The sequence below is a fragment of the Vulpes vulpes genome, chromosome 2, assembly GCF_048418805.1.
Source record: "Vulpes vulpes isolate BD-2025 chromosome 2, VulVul3, whole genome shotgun sequence".
Classification (NCBI taxonomy): Eukaryota; Metazoa; Chordata; class Mammalia; order Carnivora; family Canidae; genus Vulpes; species Vulpes vulpes.
This window is the reverse complement of record NC_132781.1, coordinates 114,529,955-114,553,915: the sequence shown is the minus strand read 5'-3', so window position 1 is coordinate 114,553,915 and position 23,961 is coordinate 114,529,955. Positions and strand designations below refer to the sequence as shown.

At 45.6% G+C, this 23,961-nt stretch overlaps 1 protein-coding gene across 1 annotated transcript in view; it reads right to left on the bottom strand.

Moving 5' to 3' along the window:
- IL2RA (interleukin 2 receptor subunit alpha) overlaps positions 1 to 23,429 on the bottom strand; it is a 53,604-nt gene extending 30,175 nt beyond the window's left edge. Inside the window, exon 1 of the mRNA XM_026016827.2 lies at positions 23,020 to 23,429. Coding sequence (XP_025872612.1) covers positions 23,020 to 23,083 — 64 coding nt within the window. The 5' untranslated portion in view covers positions 23,084 to 23,429. The remainder of the gene's footprint in view (positions 1 to 23,019) is intronic.
- Positions 23,430 to 23,961: the final 532 nt, after the last annotated feature.

The window sequence follows — 23,961 nt, the reverse complement described above, 5'->3', positions numbered from 1 at the left end:
CCTTCTCTATCACTTATATAAGGCAGAGAATCAGCAGCCAGCTACCAGTAGCGGTGGGGAGTGGGCTTACTCCAGGGTAGCTTTAAGCATGGTTAAGTGGACAGAGGGACAGCGACAGCCACAGGGGACTGACTGGTCCCTGGACATTCTCTCTTCCTGCTCTTCTCCTCTTTACCTCTGAGGCTAGGTGATTACTATGGAGAACGACAGCTCTTCGAGAAGATCAATGCCCTTGTCTTCAGAGAGGTTGCCTGAAGGTGAGGATAGTGGTGTGACCAACAAGGGTGGGGGAGGCAGTGGACCTCTCTGGCCTGAAGAAGGTTTGCCCCCTTCCAGTCCCAAACTCACCAGCTGACCATGTCTGGGGCCCATCCCTTGCCCCTTCTCCTAGGACATTTGGGTTGATATCCCCAGGAAGAAGGATCTCAAAGGGGAGAATAGGTGAGGAATGCCATCATTAAGAAAGAAAGAGCAACTAACTTAGAAGCCTATACTTGCCAAAGCAGAATCAACAGACCAGAAAAAATAATTTTAATAAGCTTTTAATGTCCTAAAAGGGATGAGGGAGACTATGGAAAACATGAGGCAGGAATAAGAACATCTAGAGATTGACTAAAATGACTGAATAGAAAGGACCCAACAGATGGATTGAATATGAATATAGCAGAAATATGAATTAGGTATTTGGGAAGCCCAGATTGAGAAACTTAAAAAGCTGACAACTTTGTCAATTTTTGTTTTGTGTATTTTGAAGCCATATTATTGGGTGCATACAGGTGTATATGATGTGTTGAACTTTTATCACTACTAACCAACCTTTGGATTTCTATTAATTTTTTTAACTGCAGAGTTTGGTCCATTTACACTGATTATAACTACGAATGCATTTGGATTGGTTGCTACCAGCTTATTTTATTCTAATGTTATACTTCATAAAGAAAGGGATTGAGTCCAGAAGGAAAGTATAAGTTGCAAGAAGGGATGGTGAGTAAAGGTAAAGGTAAACTTGTGAATTTAAACCAATATTGGCTGCATAAAATAAACAAAATGTCTATTTTGGGCTAAAAGATATCAAGATAGAATTAAAATCTTGAAAATCAGGAAGCTGACTGGAGTTAAAACATTCAAAGGTTATTTATTATTTGGGAGGAAGGTTATGATATTGATTAAGTTTGGACTTTGTAATATCTTGATTCATGTCAAAATTTTGAAAATGTGCAGCCAAGTGAATACAAACTAGTAAAGAAAAAGAGTGGAATTGAATAAAAACTACTTTAAGTCCAAGGAAGGGAGGAAAAATGCATAGAAAGAGAAGAGCAAAATAAAGGAAATAAAATAGTGGGAATCAATCCAAATATATCAGCAATGAGAACCAATGTAAATAGACTAACTCTGCAATTAAACAAAAAAAAAGAATTTTTAAAAAGTGAACTGACATGCATTTGTTTTTAAGAGACATGCTTCAAGCATAAGAGCTCTGAAAGTTTGAAACTAAAAGAATGGACAATCACAATCCAAAAGAATGTTATATCAATTAGTATCATACTTTGGCAATGTTATTCGTAGAAATCCAGAACTTTGGTAAAGGTCCAATTGACCAGAAAATATAATTCTTTACTTGTATGTACCCAATAACACAGCTTCAAAATATACAAAGCAAACATATCTAGAAACAATTTTTTTACTTATATGTACCCAATAGCTTAGCTTTAAAATTCATAAGGAAAATATTGACAGAAAAAGGATGAATTTACAAATCCAACATTGTGAGAGATTTATCAAAGTCTTCTTTTTTTTTTAAAGATTTTATTTATGTATTAGAGACAGAGAGAGAGAGATAGAGAGAGAGGCAGAGACACAGGCAGAGGGAGAAGCAGGCTCCATGCTGGGAGCCCGACGTGGGACTCGATCCTGAGTCTCTAGGATCAGGCCCTGGGCTGAAGGCAGCACTAAACCACTAAGCCACCGGGGCTGCCCTCAAAGCCTCCTTGTATGATTGATAGATCAAGCAGACAAAAAAAAAAAAAAGAATATACAGAAATTGATAAGCATGACTAACAAAGTTAATATAATGGACAACTATAGAAAGATATTCCAACAACAGAATCTACCTTTTTTTTTTTCAAGTACACATTGTACATTTACGTGACAGTAGAGGAGTTGAATGTAGGGACATAATGTTTATGGGGGAAATGCAAGTGTAGATAAAGAATAAGGAGAAGGAAAATAACAGTAGAGAGGCATGTATAGGTTGTATAGACCCATGAGGACAGCGCACCCTAGATTTTTTTTTTTCGCACCCTAGATTTTAATGACTAACTCAATTTTGGATTCTAATGTACGATGAATGAATAAGTAAATAAATAAAACCAAACCAAAACAAAGGTTTACATAAGATCAACAGGTGTCCAGAGCATACTAAGAGTAGCTCAAGAAACAAGGAGAGATTTTTCTATCCTAGCATCAAAGGATGGTTGTCTCTATGATTTGCGCCAGCTCTGCAGAAGAAAAACTTGTTTAAGGGATCTTTTCCTGGAAGAAGCCACACCCAGACATTGTGATAGAAAAAATGAGAAAAGAAGGAAAAGTTTTTCCGCCTGGTAATGAATTACTTCTGGTTGTTTAAAAAAGAAACTAGTTTCTTTGAAACCCAGGAAAGAGGTGACTAATAGCATTCAGTTTTTTTATAGATTTGGGACAGTATCACTCTCCAAAGGACATTATTATTTTTTAAGTTTTTATTAAATTCCAGTTAGTTAGCATACAGTGTAATATTGGTTTCAGGTGTACAATATAGTGATTCATCACTTCCATACAACACTCTGTGCTAATCACAAGTGCACTCCTCAATCCCCATCCCCTACTTAACCCATCTCCCCCACCTCCGTTCTAATAACCATCAGTTTTTTCTCTATAGTTGAGTCTGTTTCATGGTTTGCCTCTCTCTCTCTTTTCCCCTTTCATCATTTGTTTCTTAAATTCCACATGAGCGAAATCATATATTTGTCTTTCTGTGACTGACTTAGCATTATACATTCTAGCTCTATCCAAATCATTATAAACTGCAAGATTGTAATCTTTTTTATGGCTGAGTAATATTGCATTGTGTATATACACCACCTCTTCTTTATACGTTCATCAAACAATGGACACTTGGGCTGCTTCCATAGATTGGCTATTGTAAATAATGATGCTATAAATATCAAGATGCATGTATCCCTTTGAATTAGTATTTTTGTATTCTTTGGATAAATACCAAGTAGTGCAATTGCTAGATCATAGGGTAACTCTATTTTTAACTTCAAAGGGCATTATTGGTAGGACTCGTCTGCTCTACAACTGATAATGTGGTGTAGGAGACCATACAAAACGCCCACCATGTGTTGGGCCCTTGCTGAGGCCCAGGGATTAGAGTGAATGCTGAAGATAGGCCCCTTCCCTCATGGAACTTATATTCTAGATAGATATTATATTAAAATATTAATATTTATATTAATTATTAATTAATTACAGATATTAAATAATTAGTACAAATAAGTAGTTACAAAGATCTAAAATACCACAAAGATATAGTATAACCTACTATTAGAGCATATTTATATTTGACTCATTTCCCTTTTGTTTTATTTGATAATGACATTCTGTTTACAATTAATAACGTGAATTAACTTTGGTCCCTTATGAACTATTCATCCAATGAATATTTTCTAAGTATTTGTGACCCTGGAGGATAACTAGAAAAAATTAAAGTTGTGGTCCCTGCCTCCACGGTCTTTATAATTTAGTAAAGAGGATAGGACAGGTATATGATTTTAATGCAAAGCACAGAGTGATAACTGTGCTTGGACCCCTTCTTTAGGAAGAACAAGGGTACCAAGGGTGGGGCGCCAGCACGGTTGGTTATGTGTCTGACTCTTGATTTCAGCTTGAGTCATAATCTCAGGGTCTTGAGATTGATCCCCGCGTCAGGCTCTTCACTGGGCATGCTTAAGATTCTCTCTCTCTCTCTCTCTCTCCCGCTCTCTCTCTCTCTTCCCCTATTCCCACTCTTCTAAAAAAAAAAGTGTAGCTTTTTTTAGACCTCTTGGGTCTATAACAATATGAGGTTAGCTGGGTGCAGCAGTGGGGCAGACAGAGGTGGGAGACAATTAGGCTAGCACTTCTCAAAGTTTTGCACCCAAGTCACCAGGGGGAGTTTATTAAAATGCAAATAATGATCCAGCAGGTCTGGGGCAGGGCCTGAGAATCTGCATTTCCCCCAGAGCTTTCTGACACTGTCCCATTCACACTTTGTAGGAGTAAGGAATTAGGAGATCACTTTATTATTATTTTTTTAATTTATGATAGTCACAGAGAGAGAGAGAGAGAGGCAGAGACACAGGCAGAGGGAGAAGCAGGCTCCATGCACCGGGAGCCTGATGTGGGATTCGATCCCAGGTCTCCAGGATCGCGCCCTGGGCCAAAGGCAGGCGCCAAACCGCTGCGCCACCCAGGGATCCCAGGAGATCACTTTAATAGGCTGGGTCAGAGCCAGGAGGAATTTGGGAATGGGAAGGAGTGGAGGAGATAGGTAGACTGGAGAGATGGGAAGATCAGTAGCACTGGACAACTTCTTGGAGAGGTGGAGAAAGGAAGACAGGAAATCGATGACAGAGAAATCCAGCCGGGGCAAGGAGGGTGCTGATGCAGTCAACAGAAATGAGCGTTGGTAAGGCAAGAAATGTGACCATCACATTCTCTTCTTCTCAAGAAGAGAATATTTTGCCCTCACTTTAAAATGTAAGGTATTGAGCATGATGACCCCGAGTTGAGAGCTTGCTTTCCTCATTGGGTCTACCCTCTAAATGTCAGCTCTGGGTGTCAGAGACCTGAGTCTTTTTCTTGTTCCACTGATGGCTCACTCCGTCCCCTCATCGCCTCAGATGCCCTCTTTCTGGAAGAGGGAGTGGGAAGACTTCCTCCCAGATCCCTGGTCAAACCTCACAGTACCTTAAGCTCATCTACCTCCTGTGGGAGGCCAGAAGGGGGACGTTGGAGCCAGAGCTCCATGGAGCTGTCCATGATAGTTGGGTGAAGTGTATGAGAATTTGGGGATCCTTGGGTCGAGATTTACTAGCTTGACAATTGTGATGTTATCTTTCAGCACACAGATTTTTTTTTTCCAAGCTTACCTAGGATTTTTCATAACATCCCTTGGGAAGGAATTGCATCTCACTCATAGATAAGGAAGCGCAGGTTTCTCTTGTGAACAGCGTGTGCAGAGTGACACAGAAATCAGAAGATCCGACGCTCCTCTGGATTCCTACGGCCGCCCAGCCTTAGTGACCCTGGCAGTTTGTCCACATCAAGTGCTTGCTTGATCGCCCTTTCTCACTCACTCTCTCCTTTGCCCCCTCATTTCTGAACTTCCTCAACTTTCTTGCCCTGTCTCGCCATTTCCCCGTCACATCCCCTTGTACTCATCATAGCTTCTTCCTTCTGCATCAAACACATTCTTCTTGTCGCTAAGGCTGACATGGTGTGCTTCAGGTCGACTCCTCTCTGCTGCCCCTGGAGCTGTGCCCCACCAGTGACCCCCTCTCGACCCTCCCTTGTCTCATCGTCACCTCCTCAGCTGGAAGCATCCCAGGTACTAAGGCCTCCCCAGCGATCTGCCTTTATTTCAGTATCTCACGGGAGTCGCGCACCTTGTGGTTCCTCCAGCCTCCCCGCCTGCTCACTCCATAACTGTTTAGTGTGCCCTCTGCTTGCACTGGAATGATTTTTTTTTTTTTCAGAGCACACCAAGAAAGCTAGGAGTCTGACAAGCCCAGGGGCACTTGTCCTCCTCAAAGTTTGTTCAGCATATGGTTCCTTTAGCTCTTCTTTCTTGATATTTCACTCAGGGTATCGTAAGACATCACGACCCCCTGGTTCCTCATCTCCTTGGCTTTCTTTCTCTATGTTCACTTTACTCGGGTTTTATACGTCCTCTGACCCGAGTTTTTCCTGTTCTGAACATCCTAGTGTGGTACATTTGTCATGCTAATAACCAATATGGATACTTTATTATTAACTAACATTTACATTTTACTCAGATTCCCTTAGTTTTCCCCTACTATTCTTTCCCTAGTCCATGGTCTTTTTTTTTTTTTTTAAGATTTTATTTATTTACTCATGAGAGACACACCACACACACACACAGAGAGAGAGAGAGAGAGAGGCAGAGACACAGGCAGAAGGAGAAGCAGGCTCCATGCAGGGAGCCTGACATGGGACTCGATCCCGAGTCTCCAGGATCAGGCCCTGGGCTGAAGGCGGTGCTCAACCACTGAGCCACCCAGGCTGCCCTATTCCAGGGTCTTATCTAGGATTCCTAATTTCACTGAGTTGTCATATCTCCTCCAGCTCCTCTTGGCTATGAAGATTACAGGACAGTGTCCTACTTGTTTTTGATGACCTTGACATCTCTGAGGAATACTGGTTGGGTATTTTATTGGGATGCCTCAATACTGAAATTAACTGTCCTCGGTTTCTCTTCCTGTCCTTATTTGTCTTCGTGATCCTTACATTCCCATCATCTGTGTCACCTGAAGCTTGACACTTCCGCATCCTCTTTAAATTCCACCCCTGGGATGTCTGGGTGGCTCAGCGATTGAGCGTCTGCCTTTGGCTCAGGTTGTGACCCCGGGGTCCTGGGATCCAGTCCTGTATCGGACTCTCCGCAGGAAGCCTGCTTCTCTCTCTGCCTGTGTTTCTGCCTCTCTCTGTGTGTCCCTCATGAATAAATAAATAAAATCTTTTTAAAAATTTTATAAGAAATAAATAAATTGCACCCCTTCTTGGCCCCCGTATCAAATCACTTCCGAAGAGTCACTATTTCTGCCTCTGTAATCCCTTCTGCACACGATCTCCTCTCATGTCCATGACCTTCACACTCTGCTAAACCCCCAGCTGCTCACCTGTCAGAGCAGTAGCATCTCTACCTCCCATCTCTCCACCCCTCCAACATGTCTTTAAAATGTTGCCAAATCAAGCAACCTAAATCACAGAACCCGTTGCACTAGGAGGGTAGTAAAAGGCCTGGAGGTGAGCTCTAATATCTTCTCCGCCTCTGTGATTAATGTCTGGTTGCAACAATAGTTCCCCTCAAGGCAATCCAGAAAGGGGGGTTTTGTTTTTGATCCAGAAAGTGAGTTTGTTGAATATGGGCCAAATTTTTGTTGGGAAGTACTGACAGAATTTCATGGATCTAGTTTGGAGATGGAGTCTGATCAATCAGCAGGTGGCTGAAGGAGTTTCTCTGAATCATTGGCTTTCACCATTGGTGCCCATTGGTCTTCTGGGCCTCCCAACATGGTGCCCCTGATGGGGAATTGTTCTCTGTCCGTGGGCCGGGTAGGGAGGAAGGCTACTCTTGACTGGTGAAGCGTGAATAGGGTTCACCCCACAGGTTCAGCAGACTAGGTCACCCCAGCGGAGGGAATGTTGTGTTCAGGGAACTACGAGTAGAACGTTTTGCTGGTGTGTGAGTTGCAAGGGCATGAATAACAGAAATGTGTCAGCGGAAATAATGCGAGTAAAGGAACCTTAAATCTATAAAATGCCCCATAAATCCTCATTGCTGCTATTATCACCCCTCGAGCAGTGTTGTTTTCAGGGCCAAATGGTAAAATATATAAGGTTACTATGTGAACTGGGAAAAAAATATTTAAAATGTTAATTACTTAAACCTTGATTATGTCAGAACAAGGAAATGGAGTTTCTTTGAATTCATCTTCTAAGAACTGTTTATGATAATTCACCGTGACTTTCCTTCTTCTCACCTATGTTCACATGAATAGGTTATGATGGATTTCAAATATTTTAAAACACGGTCAATTTCCTGTTCACCACCAACCAATCACCCCAGTTTAGTTTGAATACTTCCAGTCATTTCTGGTGGTTGTTGGCTGCCCACATCACCTATTATTTATTTAAAGTATTTCATCAACGTGGGCAGCAGGAGGCAATGAATAAGTGCGTGGGCTTATTGGCATTGGCAATATTGTCCATTTATTCATTCATTCATTCAGTCAGTCAGTCATGCAAACAAACATCCATCTTCGCTCAGCAGGCATAAATGCTGAGGGGAACATGGCAGGAGCAAAGCTCGGTGTCATGGGGCTGGGAACTCAGGGGGCAGAGGGTTAAAAGAAGTTAGTGCCATCAAAGAAAACGTGCATGGTCCCTGAGGGTACAAGAGGGGATGCTGTGAGCTCTGAGGGAGAAAAATCTCAGTGCAGAAGGGCACACCCTGTGGTTGTGAGCATGAGCACTAATCATCTATGGCTCCTGTGTGTTGTCAGACCCACTGTTTCTGAGGTCTGGCTGGACCCTGCGGGCCAAATAGTCGGTTCCCACACCCCACGAAGGAGTAACTCCAAGGGTAAGACCCTTTGGAGGACAGCTTGTGCCTTCCAGAACATTTGTTACCAAGGGAAGACAAAAGAAGCAGGGGTGGGGTGGGAAAGTGGTAAACTTTCTGTTTACCTTAGAAGGGAGGAAGGAGGCAGGGAACCAAAAATAGCCTTCCCAGCAGCTGTCCCTGAATCAACAGGGACATGTTTGGGAGTCCCAAATGCCTCTGCAGGTGAAATGGGCAGGGAGCGGTTATCGTCTGCCCCGGGAGCCTTCTGGGTTGGCAACGAGCTCCTGCACATGAAAGAGTTAACCACACGCTCACCACAGAATGTCAGCCTGATGAAAATTAAAACCTTATCAGATAAGAAAAACAAAAAGGGGGTAGAAAATAGACTCTTGTTCTTTGAAATCTAAAAGCAGTTTTTCTTCAAACCTTTGAAACCTATTTCTTGGGACCGGATAGTATTTTTAGTAGAAACATGGTACCTTGGTGAATCCCACCCAGAGTCTGCTGCCGAGACTCTTCCACGAAATAGAATTGAGATTCTCAACTACAGAGCAGCAGAGTTTCCACTGAGATTTCAAAGAGTACCAGACAGGTAAGGACGATGCTGGCGGAAACTGAAGATCAGAAAGGAAACCTAGAAAAAGAAGGAATAAGGAAAAGGTCTCAGGACACGAGGGAGCCTTCAGAAGTGAGGTGCTTCTCTGCAGGACCACAGCCCAGCCTGGGTGTCAGGTGAGGGCCAGCTGTGTTGACACAGGCCCTAATTGTGTCAGGCACACCGAATCCATATGCTCAGAAGCCCGCGTGGCTCTGGATCCAAGGTTGCCAGCGGCCGCCCTGTGTCCCAGCTGTCCCTCTTGTCCTCACTCGGAGGGCACTCTGCCTTCCTGCTCTCAAGAATCACTCCAATTTGAAACAAGACATAGTGTATACTGTTTGGACTAGATGTTTGCACCCCACCCCAAATTCACATGATGAAACCCTACTGCCCAGGGTGATGGTGTCAGGAGCTGGGGCCTTTAGGAGGAGAGGGGTCATGAGGGTGGGGCCCTCATGGATGGGGTTAGCGCCCTTATAAGGGCCGCGGGAGAGCTGGCTTCTTCTCTCTGCTCTCCACCACCAAGGACACAATGAGGAGATCATTATCTGCAGCCCTGGGGTGAGTGCTCACCCGAATCCCACTACGCTGGCCCCTGATCTCAGACTTCCAGCCTCCAGAACTGTAAGAAGCAAAGCTCTGTTGTTAATAAGCCCCCCAGTCTATGGTATTTGTTACAGCGGCTGGAATGGACTAAGACATATGCACTATGTGTTGGTGACAGGGCCCAAAGCCCTTCCCAGAGAGTGACAATCCATTCATGGAAATGTGGGTCACCTGTCACCAAGTGACTGAAGGGGAAGCGCTGCGTTAGGTCCTGGGGTTCTAGGTGCTTTGGCAGTGGCCCACCTGCTTGTCCACCATGACTTGCTTACATCTGGCTTAGTATCCACAAACAGCGGCATGAAAGCATTCCCCAAATCCACATGTTGACGGGTGCTACCCCACAGACAGAAGAAGGAGAGGACGTTTCAGTGTGGGTGGGATGATGGGATGGACCACACAGTGTAGGCTGGGGGTAAAGATTGTTCACTTAATTACACCAAAAGCCCTCGCCTGTACTGCAGGAACTGGCCTCAGAATAGCAAACTCCCCCGAAAGGCTTTTGGGGGCCCCATCTGTGGACTCAGAGTGGGCCGCTCTCCCTTGGTGAGCACTGAGGGACACACAGTCTTCCCCGTTCCCCAGGGCCCCCTGACAAGTGTCGCCTCTGCACCACCTGTGCCCTACCTAAATTCTCAGTTCACACACAAAACCACAATCTCTGATCGTTTGGGTGAGCAGATGCTATTTTTTTCAGCAGATACCCCAAAGTTCCCAGGTGTGACCACAGGTGATGCTCCCACAGCGGGCTTTAATATTGGGCTTCTTACGGAATTTAAACCCGAGGCGGCTGCATTTTTCAGGGACACGGGAACTTGACGTCTGTCTCCATGATTCACTGGGAATGCCTCATGCTAAAGAGTGACAAATGGGACTCATCAAAGATACGGTAATTAAAGCATGAACTCCACAGACTCTCTTTCTTGGCTTGAGCCAATGCTTGGGCCCTACTCAGGAACGCACTGGATGCAGGTCGAGAGCATGCTGTCCCCTGGGGTTAAATGGCTTAGTCGGCACAGTGTCGAAGAGCTGTTACTCGTCACTCTGCTACAGGGCAGCTGTTTGGTAAGCTGTAGAATGTCGGGACGCAAAGGGGGCTCTCTGTCGACCTGCTTGCGTGCGTAGATGGTGCATACCTGGTCTCAGAGTTATTGCACGCCCAGCACTGTTCTAGGCGCTCTATCCATGTGGACTTCCCTCATCTCCACAGCCACCTATGACGTCGGCTATTACGAATACTAGTGATGATTAACGCAACTATTCTTTTCTATTACTAGAATTAAAATAGAATCAAATGTAAGTATATAATGAAGAATCAAGGTATATAAAATACTATAGTATAATTAACATGATTACAAACAAAGCCACATAGTCATTAATTAATTATTAGATAAGCAGTTACTGTCTCAGTTTTATAGACGATGGGAGTGAGACACAAGGCCCCGTGACCTTCCCGAACTTACAGGGCCCGCTGATGGCAAAGGCAGCTTTTGGGCCTGGCAGCCTGACCTCCCTTCGTGTGTTGGCTGCACCCTGTTCCTGTGGCCGCTGGAGCCCCCGGCCCCCCAGTACCCTCATCCCACATCTGATCCGAGTCTGGAGAAGGCTGTGGCAGGCATCCCGGCGGGGGTGATGAGAGCGAGCCCGGAGAGGCTGCTCACGTTCAGAGGCGGTGAGGGCTGGAGTCAAGCGGGGGTGCATTGGGGGTGCTTTTCATTGAAACGCGAAATAGAGGAGAGAGAGCAGGGTGTGTGTGGGGGAAGTTGTATATTTGTTGAGTTTGAGAAGCCTGTGAGATATCCAGACATAGCTGCTGGGCCTTGGACTCTGCAGGTGAGAAGTCCAGCAAGTCGTCTGTTGAGCACCTGCTATGTCCCGGTTACCTTAGGCAGGCTCTCTTGCAAGCCTTTGGGCACCTGGTATGGGGGTGTGATATTCCCATGCCATTTTATTTCATTTTAAGATTTTATTTTTTAAAAGACTTTATTTTTTTATTTGAGAGAGAGAGAGAGAGGGAGAGAGTGAGCGTGCATGTGTGCAAGAGAGAGAGCGCGAACTGGAGGAGGGGCAGAGGGAGAAGCAGACTCCTGTTGAACAGGGAGCCTGATGTGGGACTTTTTTCCTAGGACCCCAGGATCATGACTTGAGCCAAAGGCAGACACGTCACCAACTGAGCCACCCAGGCGCCCCAAGATTTTAGTTTTTAAAGTATTCTCTTGGGATCCCTGGGTGGCTCAGCAGTTTAGCACCTGCCTTCAGCCCAGGGCGCGATCCTGGAGTCCCGGGATCGAGTCCCATGTCGGGTTCCTGGCATGGAGCCTGCTTCTCCCTCTGCTGTGTCTCTGCCAATCTCTCTCTCCCTATGTCTAACATAAATAAATAAATAAATAAACAAACAAAAAAATAAACAAATAAATCTTTAAAAAAAAAAAAAGTGTTCTCTTTACCCAACGTGGGGTTTGAACTTACAACCCCAAGATCAAGAGTCGCACGCTCCACCGGTTGAGCGGGGCAGGCGCCCCAGTTATTCCCATTTTACACCCACAGCAGCCGAGGCCCACGGAGGTTTAAAGGACCCACCTGCCAGCGAGTCTTACCTAGACTGTGGAACGCACAGATCGTGTCTTTCCCTGGCCTGCGACAACCACCCTGTCATAGCCTGCTCCTTGCAGGACACATCCAACGGCCTGAGCTCCGCAGGGCTCTGTGTCTGAGCTCACGCCCACCCGAAGGCTCCCCATCCACCACCCACCTCAACTCCCCAAGTCTGGTGCAACTACGAGCCACTCTCAGAACCCGCTTGTCTCGGCCTCACTCATGCTGCTGTGCTTCCAACTCGGTTCCCGTCTTCTCGACTCGTGCTAGTCATGCGGGCCTCCCTAGCCTTTCCCTCAAGGACGCCCCCTGGCCCCCACCGCCTGCTCGGGGATCCTCTGCCCTCCCAGACTACCCACGGATTCCTCACCCCCGCCTACTGCCCTGTGTCAGGGGGTGCACACCCGTGGCTAAGCCTGTGGACCGTGGCACTCACCAACGGTTCTGAAGACCAGCGGGGTCACCCAAGTCCGAGCTAGGCTTTGCATTCAAGACCCCCTAAGTCATGACCCCCTCCCCTCCCAAGATGCTTTCCAGTTGGGAAGAAGGCCAAGCGGGCAGATGAGACGGGGAAGATTGTTTCGGTGAGAGGGAAGGTGCCCCAGGAGCCGAGCTCTGAAACCCCAGTGGGGAAATTGCGTTTGCAGAACAGGACTGCTGGCTGGGGTGCATGCAGCGGGGTGTCCTGTGAGCAGAGGGCCTGCAGCTGCTCCCGGCTAGAGAGGATCCTAATGGACCGTGTCCCAGAGGTAGCAGGGAAGGATTGGAACTCCTTGGCCAGGGAAGAGGCGCCCCCAAAAGTCACATTCAGGGGACTCTATCTGGGGATGCACGAAAGGCTACCTAAAGTGAGGGCCCTGGAGGCTTGGCCAGGAAGCCCGGGACCTGGTGCCGGTGCTCCTCTGCTGCACACAGCCCGCCCAGCCCCTGGCCTCAACACCTCAGACCCCTGGCCTGGGAAATGGGAACGATTGTGCCCCCCACCCGCGCACAGGGCCGGCCTGGGGTGCCTGGGGTGCCTGGGGTGCCGGGTGCGGGGTGTGTAGCCCAGCGCGGTTCATCGCACGCACCTGCTGTGAGCCGGTCGAGACCCTGGGAGTCGGAAAGTGAAACTGCAGGGCCGCCGGGTGAAAGGCGGTGACAGCCAGTGAAAGCCCCAGCATGAACGACACGAGCTGCTCGCTTCGGGCTGACACGCTTACCCTTTGCGGTCTCTGCTCCCCCGGGGGCCAGCAGGGTGTCGGAGGAAACTGCCTTTCATTATACAAAGGCTTTTTTTTTTTTTTTTTTGGTAGTTGTTTGTTTTGCTTTCCACTTAAAATAAGGAGTTTTCTCTTTACAAAGGTCCTTTTATTCTAAATCAGGCTCTGAACAGAGGTGTCACTACCACAGGGGCCGGAAGCAGACACCACACGGCTGCTCAGCTGGGTTCAAGGCAGGGAAGCCACCGCGGCCAGGACAGCTGTCAGCGGCGGCGCCTCCTGCAAAGTCAGCGCCCCCAAAACTCCCGGGAAACTCACACGGCTCCCAGACAGGAAGAAGCTGACGTCAAGCGAAGTTTCAGGGCGTCAAGCAAAACTCTCAGAAATGATCCCCGCGCCCTCTACTTGCCATCGTAAGAAACCCCTCTTTCCCCGAGGGGATGGGCCTGTCTGCTCCCGGGGGCTCGTTTCATTTTGCAATGGAGAAACCCCTCGGCTTTGCTTCTAAGCAGGGATTCGGTTCCCTTCATCTCTTTCTCGGAGATGACCGTGCTTGCTGCATGTCCAGGGTTCGGGGCCTGTTCACACACAGCTGGGGATGCGGTGGTTGGCCAGTGTGGTCTACGCGGTGCTTCTCAAATGCCTGGGGGCCCTGGGGACAATCGGTTTGTTCTTCTTCTTTTTTAAAATATTTATTTATTATGAGAGACACACAGAGAGAGGCAGAGACACAGGCAGAGGGAGAAGCAGGCTTCATGCAGGGAGCCCGATGTGGGACTCGACCCTGGGACCCTGGGGTCATGCCCTGGGCCGAAGGCAGACACTCAACCCCGGAGCCCCCAGGCGCCCCTGCTCTCTGCACTGCCTCTCTCTCCCGCTGGGCGAGGACTTCCCGGAGGCCAGGGACTGGGCTACTACATTCATCTCTAACCCCGCATCTGACACATAGTCGTCGCTCAAGCACTACCCGCTGAATGATTAATAAGCAAAGGAATGAACAGGTCACTGAAAGTCCTGCAGCAGAGGAGACTGTCCCCCGCCACCCCTCCACTTCCCTCCCGTGCCCGTCTATCCACTGCACCTCGGTGGCAATGTTTTCTAAGCTCTGAAACGCTCCACAGCAGAGCTGACTCCCACCATCACGCCTCAGGGGCATACACCTTATCCCTGCCTTTTTTTCCTTCTCTTTTTTTTCTTGCCGAGAATACCAAAAGCAGCGAGGCTTCTAAAGAAGGTATCTATTTCGGTCCCAAACAGAAAAGAGTGGGTGATTCCGTGGGCAGAGATTCCTGAACATGGTGGGGTTGACTCATGCCTGAAGGTGCTCAGAATTTCCTCTATCTTGTGGGCGGCGAGGGCAGACTTGGCTCCACTTAAGTGCTTTCTTTGAAGCATAGTCAAAAGCAAGAAAGACACTCCAAGCTGCTCAGAGGGGCGGGGTGGTGGTGGTGGTGGTGGTGGTGGAAAGAGCCCTGGAGGGGAATAGCAGGATTCAGAGAATTTAAGACTCCAAGGAAGCAATGGGACTTAAGAGGTCACTTGGGTCCCTTGGGTGGATGCCAGGGCAGTGACACGGCGGCAGGGTTTGGATTTTGTGAGCACAGATGCAGAAATCTACACAATGGCAGGAGCAGCGGGCCATACCTTAGAGATACTTAGTTCAGCTTTTAAAAAGTTATTTATTTAAAGATTTTATTTATTTATTCATGAGAGACACACAGAGAGAGGCAGAGACATAGGCAGAGGGAGCAGCAGGCTCCCTGCAGGAAGCCCGATGTGGGACTCGATCCCAGGACCCTGGGATCATGACCCGAGCCGAAGGCAGATGCTCAACCACTGAGCGCCCCCAGGTGCCCTTAGTTAAGCTTTTTACAAAGCGAGAATAAACTTCTTTATTAATACGGTGCTTGAATTTTTGACCTTGGCAGCAGTTTAGGAGAATAGTAAGGAATGCAAGCTTCCCTAGTTGTATGACTGGGCAACTTAACGTGCACGAGCTCCGGTGTCCGGCTGTAACCCGGGGACGATAATGGGGCCCACTTATTCTGAGATTAACTGAAGTGACGCTCTGCCTTCAGGGAACACCTGAAAGGGAGCATGCAGGCCGTGAGTGTTAGCTCCTGGTAATATGATCTCTGTTGAAAAAGTTTCTTAGAACAAGGATGTAGGCAGATGAGCCTGAAAGCAGGCAGCAGGCACTGGTATGAGGTCTGCGGGCCGCATTGCTCCCCGCGGTCCGCTGTCCCCAGCCTACAGCTTCGCTCACCTGCTCCCACTTCTCTCCTGCGGTAGGTCCTGGAGACCGGGCCATTCTTCATGCTTTTCTGGGGAAAGGAACCAATTGCCTCTTTTTGTTCTTTTGAAACATGCTGCTCAGGATACCTGGGTAGCTCAGTGGTTGAGCACCTGCCTTTGGCTCACTGTGATTCCGGTGTCCTGGGATCGAGTCCCACATTGGGCTCCTTGCATGGAGCCTGCTTCTTCCTCTGCCTGTGTCTCTGCCTCTGTGTGTGTGTCTCTCATGAATAAATAGATACAATCTTAAAAAAAGAAATAAAGATGCTGCTTTTTCTTCTACTTTTGGGAAAAAGCACTCAACTGCTCCTAGCCTCCTGGCACCAGCCTACTTTCTCACTGTGTATGGCAGGAGGCCCATGGGGGTTCCAGAAAGCACATCTGATTAACCTGCCACCTGCCTTCCACCATGGAGCAGGCTTGCTTAGAGGCGTTCAGATGGCATTCAGATCGGCCCCTGACTCCTTCCCTTCATCTTCCCAGTGAGGTGACCTTCTGGTCACCCCCCACCCATGCTGCCCACATTCTGGTGCCTTAGAGTTTTCTGTCTGAAATTGTCCCATATGTGGATATCCAGTTGAGCTGCTGATCAAAAGCCCCACGAATTGGGGGCATGGGGGCATAGGGATGGGTTGTCAGGATGGAAACCCCTAGAATCTAGCCTCATGGTATGTGGTTAGCTGCAGCTAGGTCAGGGGAAAAATTAGTGGGAAAATTAGATCCCAGACTTCCTGACTATTACCAGGGCTGTCATATGGTATTGGTGATGCTGATCCAATGATTCATTGTGTGAAGGAAATCCACCAGACACCACTGACATGTGTAGACACCTAGAGGATGAAAGTGAGGGGAGGACTCAGGTGCTTTTTGTCTGAGCAAAAATATTAGTTTTCATCAGAGAACCACTAGCCATTTGAGCCTCATTTTACTCAGCACACACGCAAATGCTTCTGTTTATACATGAAATATGAGCCATTGATTTCATTGCCCTCATAAAGACCTCAGTTTTCAGTGTATTACTCAGAAGGCATGACCCACGTCTACAACTTTAGCAAAATCGTTAGAAATTACTATCCTCTCCCCCAAGTCCTGATAGTCACAAGCACAAATTCAGAGTCGTTATGTCCTAGGGCCATCTTCTCAGAGAAGCCTTTCCAGACTCTCCAGAAAGCATATTACCCTCCCTATTCTGATCGCTATGGCATGCGTTGACTTTGCCGTGTACTACTTTGAAATATTTGATCTTGTGTCTTTCCCAAATTGGTTTTCCCATTTTAGTTGCAATCTCTGTCTTGGTCCTTGCTACTCAAAATGAGGTCCCTGCACCAACAACATGGGCTTCACATGGGAGCCTGTTTGAACCACAATCTCAGTCCCCGCCCCAGACATCCTGAATCAGAATCTGCTACATAACAATATTCCCTGGGGTGACTGTAAATACATTAAACTTTGGGAAATACTATGTTAAGGAACCTATTCTTAGTGAATAGAAATGAAATCATGGAACAGACCAACCATGGAAATCGTCATTCTGTGGATTTTAATCCTGTATCTTAAATCACTTGAGGAACTTAGAAAAAAAATGTTACTATTATGTCCAGTTCTCATCCTCAGAGAGTCTACCCTAACTGGTCTTAATTGGTCCTGGGTGAGGCTTGGATATCATTTGTTGAAGCATCCCAAATATACCCTGGGAAATGCTGCTGTAAATACAATTTTCAGTGAGATTTGTGTTCTCTTATTGATGGATGCAAATCCAAGAGTAACCATAGGATAAGCCAAATAACCAAAAACTATCTGAGTAATCTTAGGGTGGAAGATACCGAAAATACCTAGAGACAATTACATTGCTGTTTGCCCCTAAGTGGGTGACTTATTTGAAAGCCTGACGGGGGTTCAGCAATGGGTATTGACTCATCGGCAGACACCGTTTGCTCTCCTTTGACTGTCTTCTAGAAGGAACTGCCCAACAGATGTTTCATCTCCACTGTTAAGCCATGAGCAGCTTGAGGGCAAGGACCACACCCCCTTTCATCTTGATGATCCTAACCAGTGAATGGATAGATGGATGCATATCACTGAGTGTCCCATGTAAACACATGCAGGAATAGTGGACTGGAATCTAAGAGGCCTGGATTCTAGTTCTGGCTCTTCATTCTTCTTGCTTGCCTAGTGTTTTTGGTTTGTCCTTAGCACCCTTGTCTTGCTGTCCTCGCTAGGTACAACCATACCTCTTAAGTTGCCTTTGCCAAGCCGGCTACGGCTCTCCTACCAGGGAGAGTAACTTTCTGTGTGTCATTCTTTCTGTTCATGACTATGAGTGTTATGATGGTAAAGAACAATTCAGAGGTCTTACTGGGTGACCCTGGTTTACAGAAAGGTTACGACCTAGAGAACTATACTCCAAAATTTTGTGTGTATAGGTATATTTTTCTAAGGAGAGAGGTCTCATCAAATTTTCTCAAGGACTCACCATTCAAAAAAGATTAAGAATGGAAAAGCTAGATGGATTCTTGCTGTCACATTGTTCTCCCTGTTGAAATGTTCAGGCTCTATGGATAGAAGTGACAAGTGAGTTGATCTTTATGCAGTGAGGTTCTCCAGGCCGGTTATTTATTTATTTATTTATTTATTTATTTATTTATTTATTTATTTATTTATTTTTGGACCCCTTGATGCTACCTGGGGGGCACTGGCTGACTCCACCAAAGAAGAACTTCCTGAAGAAATTAATTATTAGGAAGACAGGTGAGGAGGAACATCTTTAAGGGTTTCTGAACTTTCCTCACCTCGCCTAGATGAAGAGCTGAACAAAAGACAAGGATCTTAGGAAGTTTAGAGACCATCTCCCAAGAAGCTTTTGAGGGTCCCCAGGTGGACCACACACTGATGCCGAGGTGGGCACTTATTGTTAGCCTGGAGAGAAGCAGTCACAGATTCTAAGTCCAAAGGGATCAGAGGCTCTCACTTCAGCTTCCTGCCTGGTTTGGGAAATCTCTGCACCATATCTGACAACTGCTCATTAGGCTCCACTTAACCACTTCCAGAGAAAGGGAGCCCATGACTTTGTGGAGAGGAAAGAGGCAGAGGAACTTTTTACTCCAAATGTTTGGCCACTAGAAGCTCGCTGAACACAAATAAACCTATGGTTCAAGTTCTACCTTTTCAGAGGCTTCTCCTCACCCAGTCTCAGTTGCCTTCCTGTTCCAATCCCCTTTTCTTTTCTGTTTCTCACCACTGCCCAGAGTTTGGGGCGGGGGCAGACAGTGGACTGGATTGTGCTATTTCTCTTAAAGCCAAAAATCTGCACCCATGTGTGCTCTTGTACTTGAAAAACATGAAAATCACATATCTTTAATTTCATCTTCTAGAAGGGGAAGTAAAACATAGAGATTGGAAGGAGATAGAGGACAACCATGGGGGAAGATTGGAAAGAGGCCAGAATGCCACCCTGTCCCTCTTCCTGGCCAGCATGTGCACCTCTCAATGGCATCCTCTAGAAGTAGCCAGAAGGCCTCAATTTGGACATTTTCAGGGATGGATGGCTTATAACTTTTGAATCAATCAATTGAGTGAAGACCTTTCCTTTCATCACAGAGAATGGCCAGCAATAAAGAGAAGAGAAATAGTTTCCCACTCATGTAAGACCTCTCCTGTGAGGAACAAGGAAATTGTTTGAAGATGAAGATTCCCTGAGGAAGCAGGCAAGCAGTAGAGTGCCTCACCAGCACTCGGTGGTGTGTTTGCCTTCATGCTCACAACTGCAGCATGTACGGAAGCAGTGGGTCGTGCCTGAGTGCAGTGGCGTACCTTTCAAGAGTTGGAAATAACCTGCAATGAGATGTCAGGCTTTGGTACTCTGCCACTCAAATGTCTCTTTAACCCAGACCCTGTGTGTATGTCTTTAGTCTGGAAACTTTCTCATCTGAAAATACCCCAGCTTGAAAATGCCTTTTAAGCAGAGCTTATTTTATTTCCTTTTCAGAATTTTTGACAAAACAACAGGAGTCTCAAAATAATTTCTATCAACCTGCTCATTTTACAGAGAGGAACTGAGGCCCAGGGAGGTAGAGCAACTTGTCAAAAGTCGTGCTCTTCATGTCTTGTCTTCAGCCCTCCAACAATGTTTGTGAGGAGCTGCCTTCACCCACTTTCAGCTCCCTGCAAAGTTCAGTTTTCTCCTGATTCTTCTCTCCACTGACCTCAGGTGACAGACCCCACTTTCTAAGGGAATTCTTAAGTTTTGAGGTTTCTACTGACTCCTGGGCAAGGAGGGGAGCAGGGAAATTCACTTGAATGGCCACTGTGTTGAGGGATAGCCTGACTCAAGGTGACTCTAGCTATTACAGGAATGACTTTAACAAGACATTATAAGAAGTATCCAGAATGCTCAAGACTTAGCCAAGGAAATCTCATAATAAAATAAGAAATCTAAGATGAGTGGGGTCAAGTAATCAGGTTGTAGAGATCAATAACAATTCTTTACTAGTACCTCTGACCATGAGTGAAGTCACTTTTTTTGTGTGCCTTGGTTTTCTCAAACCTAAAATGGAACATAGGGGCAGGTGACATACAGCACTGCCTATTTAAGACATGCTGTTTTAAAGGAAGTAGCAACTGATCTATGAAATATTCTCTAAGATTAGCAAAGCCCTGTCTCTCCAAGGCATATCTTAAAGATGAACAAGATTAACCATGATAATAATGCTTTGGGATCTAGAGAAGTGGAATGATTAGTGTGGAGAGTTTAAACATTAAAACCCAAACATTTTGGGTTTTAATGACAAATGAGAAGATGGGAAATTCCACTGTGGGCAGTAATCTTTACAAGAAGGGATAATTCGACAAAAATATCATCTTAATGGGTTTCCATACTTTGGGTTTTTGGTTTTTTTTTTTCAGTCTAGGGGGTGAAGATTTGATCACAGAATTCCTAGAATGAAAGAAAGATGATCAAAGTATAGATAAGCTTTCAGAATTTCCACAATTCTGAGAAAGGTGCCTTTGCTAACGTGCCATGTTGGTAACATCAGGAGAATTCTCTTTTTAACCACATCCCAGGACCCAGTAATATAGAGAATAAAAACACCTAAGTTGACTAATACATCCCCTGCAACCCATCACAATTTTAATTGGTGGCTTTGGAAATTTTCAGAATGAAAATCTGCCTTATGAATCAGCTAGAAATTGTATCTGTTGACAGTCTGTTTGATTTCGTTAGAGACCTCCCCGCTGAGGAATAAAAAGTCTTGTTTATTTTAAGACTGGGTTCCTCCTCTTGGAGGAAAAAGTCTGAGATGAGATTCTTTCTTACCCCGAGGTGTTTCCTAAACCATATGTTAATCCCAGAAACTCAACTACTTCACTCTCTTTCACCACCTGGGTCCTCATTTACCTTTTGCCTGGACTATTTAGGGGCCTTGCACCTGATCCTTCTTTACTCTATGCCAGAGTCACCTCCATAGAAGTGTATGCAATGAATGGAAAGAGAGTAAGTCAGGGAGCCCTGGGTTTGAATCCCAACTCTGTGCCTGTCTGTGTGACTTCTGAGTTTTGGGTTCTTCATCCAGTGAGTTTGTGATATCCACCCTGCGAAGTAGTTATGAAGATTAAAATAACACTTACATGTCTGACACATAGGAGGTACTCTATAAACAGTCATTTTTATCTTCTGGTAGTCATTCATTGACTACCAAATGAAAGCAAAATTTATAACTTGCTATCCAAGGCCTTGGAGCATTCATTTGGCCCCATCCTATCTTTCCAAACTTGATCCTCAATGTCCCCACATGCCCATCCAGTGTTGGGGCCACAGCAGACCACTTGCTGCTCTGCTGTGGCTTTGCTCACAGAGGCCTTTCTTTCTGGAATGTCTACTTAGGAGAATTTACTAGTCTCTCAGGGCTCTTTTTGCATGCTCCTGTCATGAAGCTTCTCTGTTAGTCCTGCTTACACAGATCCGATCAAATTCTAATCTGTAGTACTGTTATGATACCCATGCCTTTCCCTCCCTTACTAGGTTATGTCTCTTAAGGGTTGAGACTGTCTTGTTCACTCTCATATTTCCTACAGTGTTGAGGCAGGGACTAAGAGGTATTGAATAGATTTTTGGAGACCCAAGTGAATGGAAAAGTCTTTGTAATATTCCACTTGCCACACTGCCACCAAGACCTTTCATATCTTCAGATAAGTCACCAATGGCTAGCAATAACACAAGTTTCTTGAAATGTGTTTCCCAGAGATAGATCGTGATTTATTGTAAAGGCTTTTCTGTCCTAACTTGGACTATCCTCCCACTTTGCAAAGACCATGCTAAAACAGAAATCATCTCATAAGCCTTCCGTCATGCCCTCTTCAACTCCAAAGTGAAGAAATTCCTACCCCTGGGTCAGTTCACAGCCCAACGTAACCTAGCTACTTCACCAAATAAGCAAAGACTCCTTATATGCATCAATACGTTTCACTTCTTAACACATCTTCCTATGGCCAGTTAGCATTATCATACATCTAGAAATTAAGGCTATAAAATTATAGACTTTGATATCTGTCTTCCGGGTAAGCAAGGGAAGACATTATTAGAAAATTCACACTCAATTAGGAAAGGTGGTTTGAGGTAGAAGTTAGTGGTTTCTTATTTGTTAAAAAAAAAACATCTTTGATAAAACCCATTTGAAAGAATGAATGAAATCCAAAATTTGCATGTGTGTACATACATGCATATATACACATGAGAATATAAGAAAAAATAGGGTTCTGAAAGTGAGTATGCTCATGCTTTCTAAAATTTCTATGACATTGTACATGAAGGAGAATCCTGGGTATTATTTCCTGAGGCAGTTAAAAAACAGCATACGGTTCCTTTGGGATCTTAAATTATCCCAGTGTTTCCTATATTAGTTACTGACGTCTCAGGACGTTATCTTGGTCTTAGAGAGATTCCTAGTAGATTTTTATTGTTATCTTACAGCTGATTAGAAACCATGAAAAACTGAATACCTTGAAAAATAAGAGAAAACTTCTTGAGGAATCTGCTCATTAGTATCCTGTTAACATTCAAATATCATGGCACTCTATTCACCCCAGAGTTAGTCAAAAGACTTTGAGTGGCAGGAGATCCCACCATTCCAAGCTCTGTTTGTAGATCAGGGATGATTGAAGCATAACATGGGGCCCTGGTGGGTCACGGACAAGGGGTAGACTCCAAGATTCAACCCCTTTGTCTGCACTTTCTACTTAGGTGCCCCCCCGCCGCCCACCTGCCCGCAGACAATTCTGTGGATGGGAGGAGGTAATATCCATTAGGCTTCCAAGATTCTGAGGGCACCCGTGACTCTTACCTGTCGTGTAGCCAGATACTGTGATGAATGTAAGGATTCCCCACATCAGCAAACTTGGCTCCATCTTCCTGGCACGTGGGATAAGCTGCCTTCTTGAGGGCGGTGAAAATAAAGTGTTTCTTTGCAGAAGGCTGAGTTTGCTACCAGCCTCTTGATTTCATTATGCTGGGAGGATGGGAGATGAAAGGATATCAGTCCGTTCGGGGTGTCATCTTTGCTGTGGTCCCTCCAGTCTCTATGACAGTCTGGAGTTGTTCTCTATAAGTATTAGGCTGCTTTGTTCAGCCAGGAAATTGTGCCTAACCCTCTTTACTCTCAAATATAGGAAGTGGTTTTAACCAGGTTTTTTTTCAAGTTCAATTGCTGGGAGGTGTGGGCTGGGGTTAGTGAGAAGGATGGACTTCATTTATGAATCCTTTTTCAGCTTCACCCAGAAAAGGAAAGGGAGATTCCCCTGCTGCTGAAAGAGGGTGAGCAAGCACTTCTTGGCAGTGGTCTCATTTTAGTGTTTCATAAATGACATCACCGTGAAATTGAGGTTCTCCCCAGACCTGCAGCTCCTGGAGGAGTCAGCAGGTGCCACATGATGAGATGGGGGACCATGGTGGGGTCCTCAATATTCAGGTAATTGAAAAGGAAGCAGAAGACTGACTCATACTCAGAATTCATGAATTGTCTCCCGAGATCTATATTCGGTAGTAGCCATAATTATTTCACCACGATGTCCAGGTGCCTGAATGTGATTTGTCATTTTACAAGATATTTTGCCTCTCTTAAAGGGTTGTGGGTTGTACTAAAAGTGGGCTTTACTTTTAAACTTGGGCTTTTCTTTTTTTTTTTTTTCAAAATCAAATCTTTCTTCCCTGTTTAATTATCAGAGTTATGTCTGATTTTCATGAAATGGTTGACTGTGTTTTGCTATCTGGAAATTCATGTCCATTA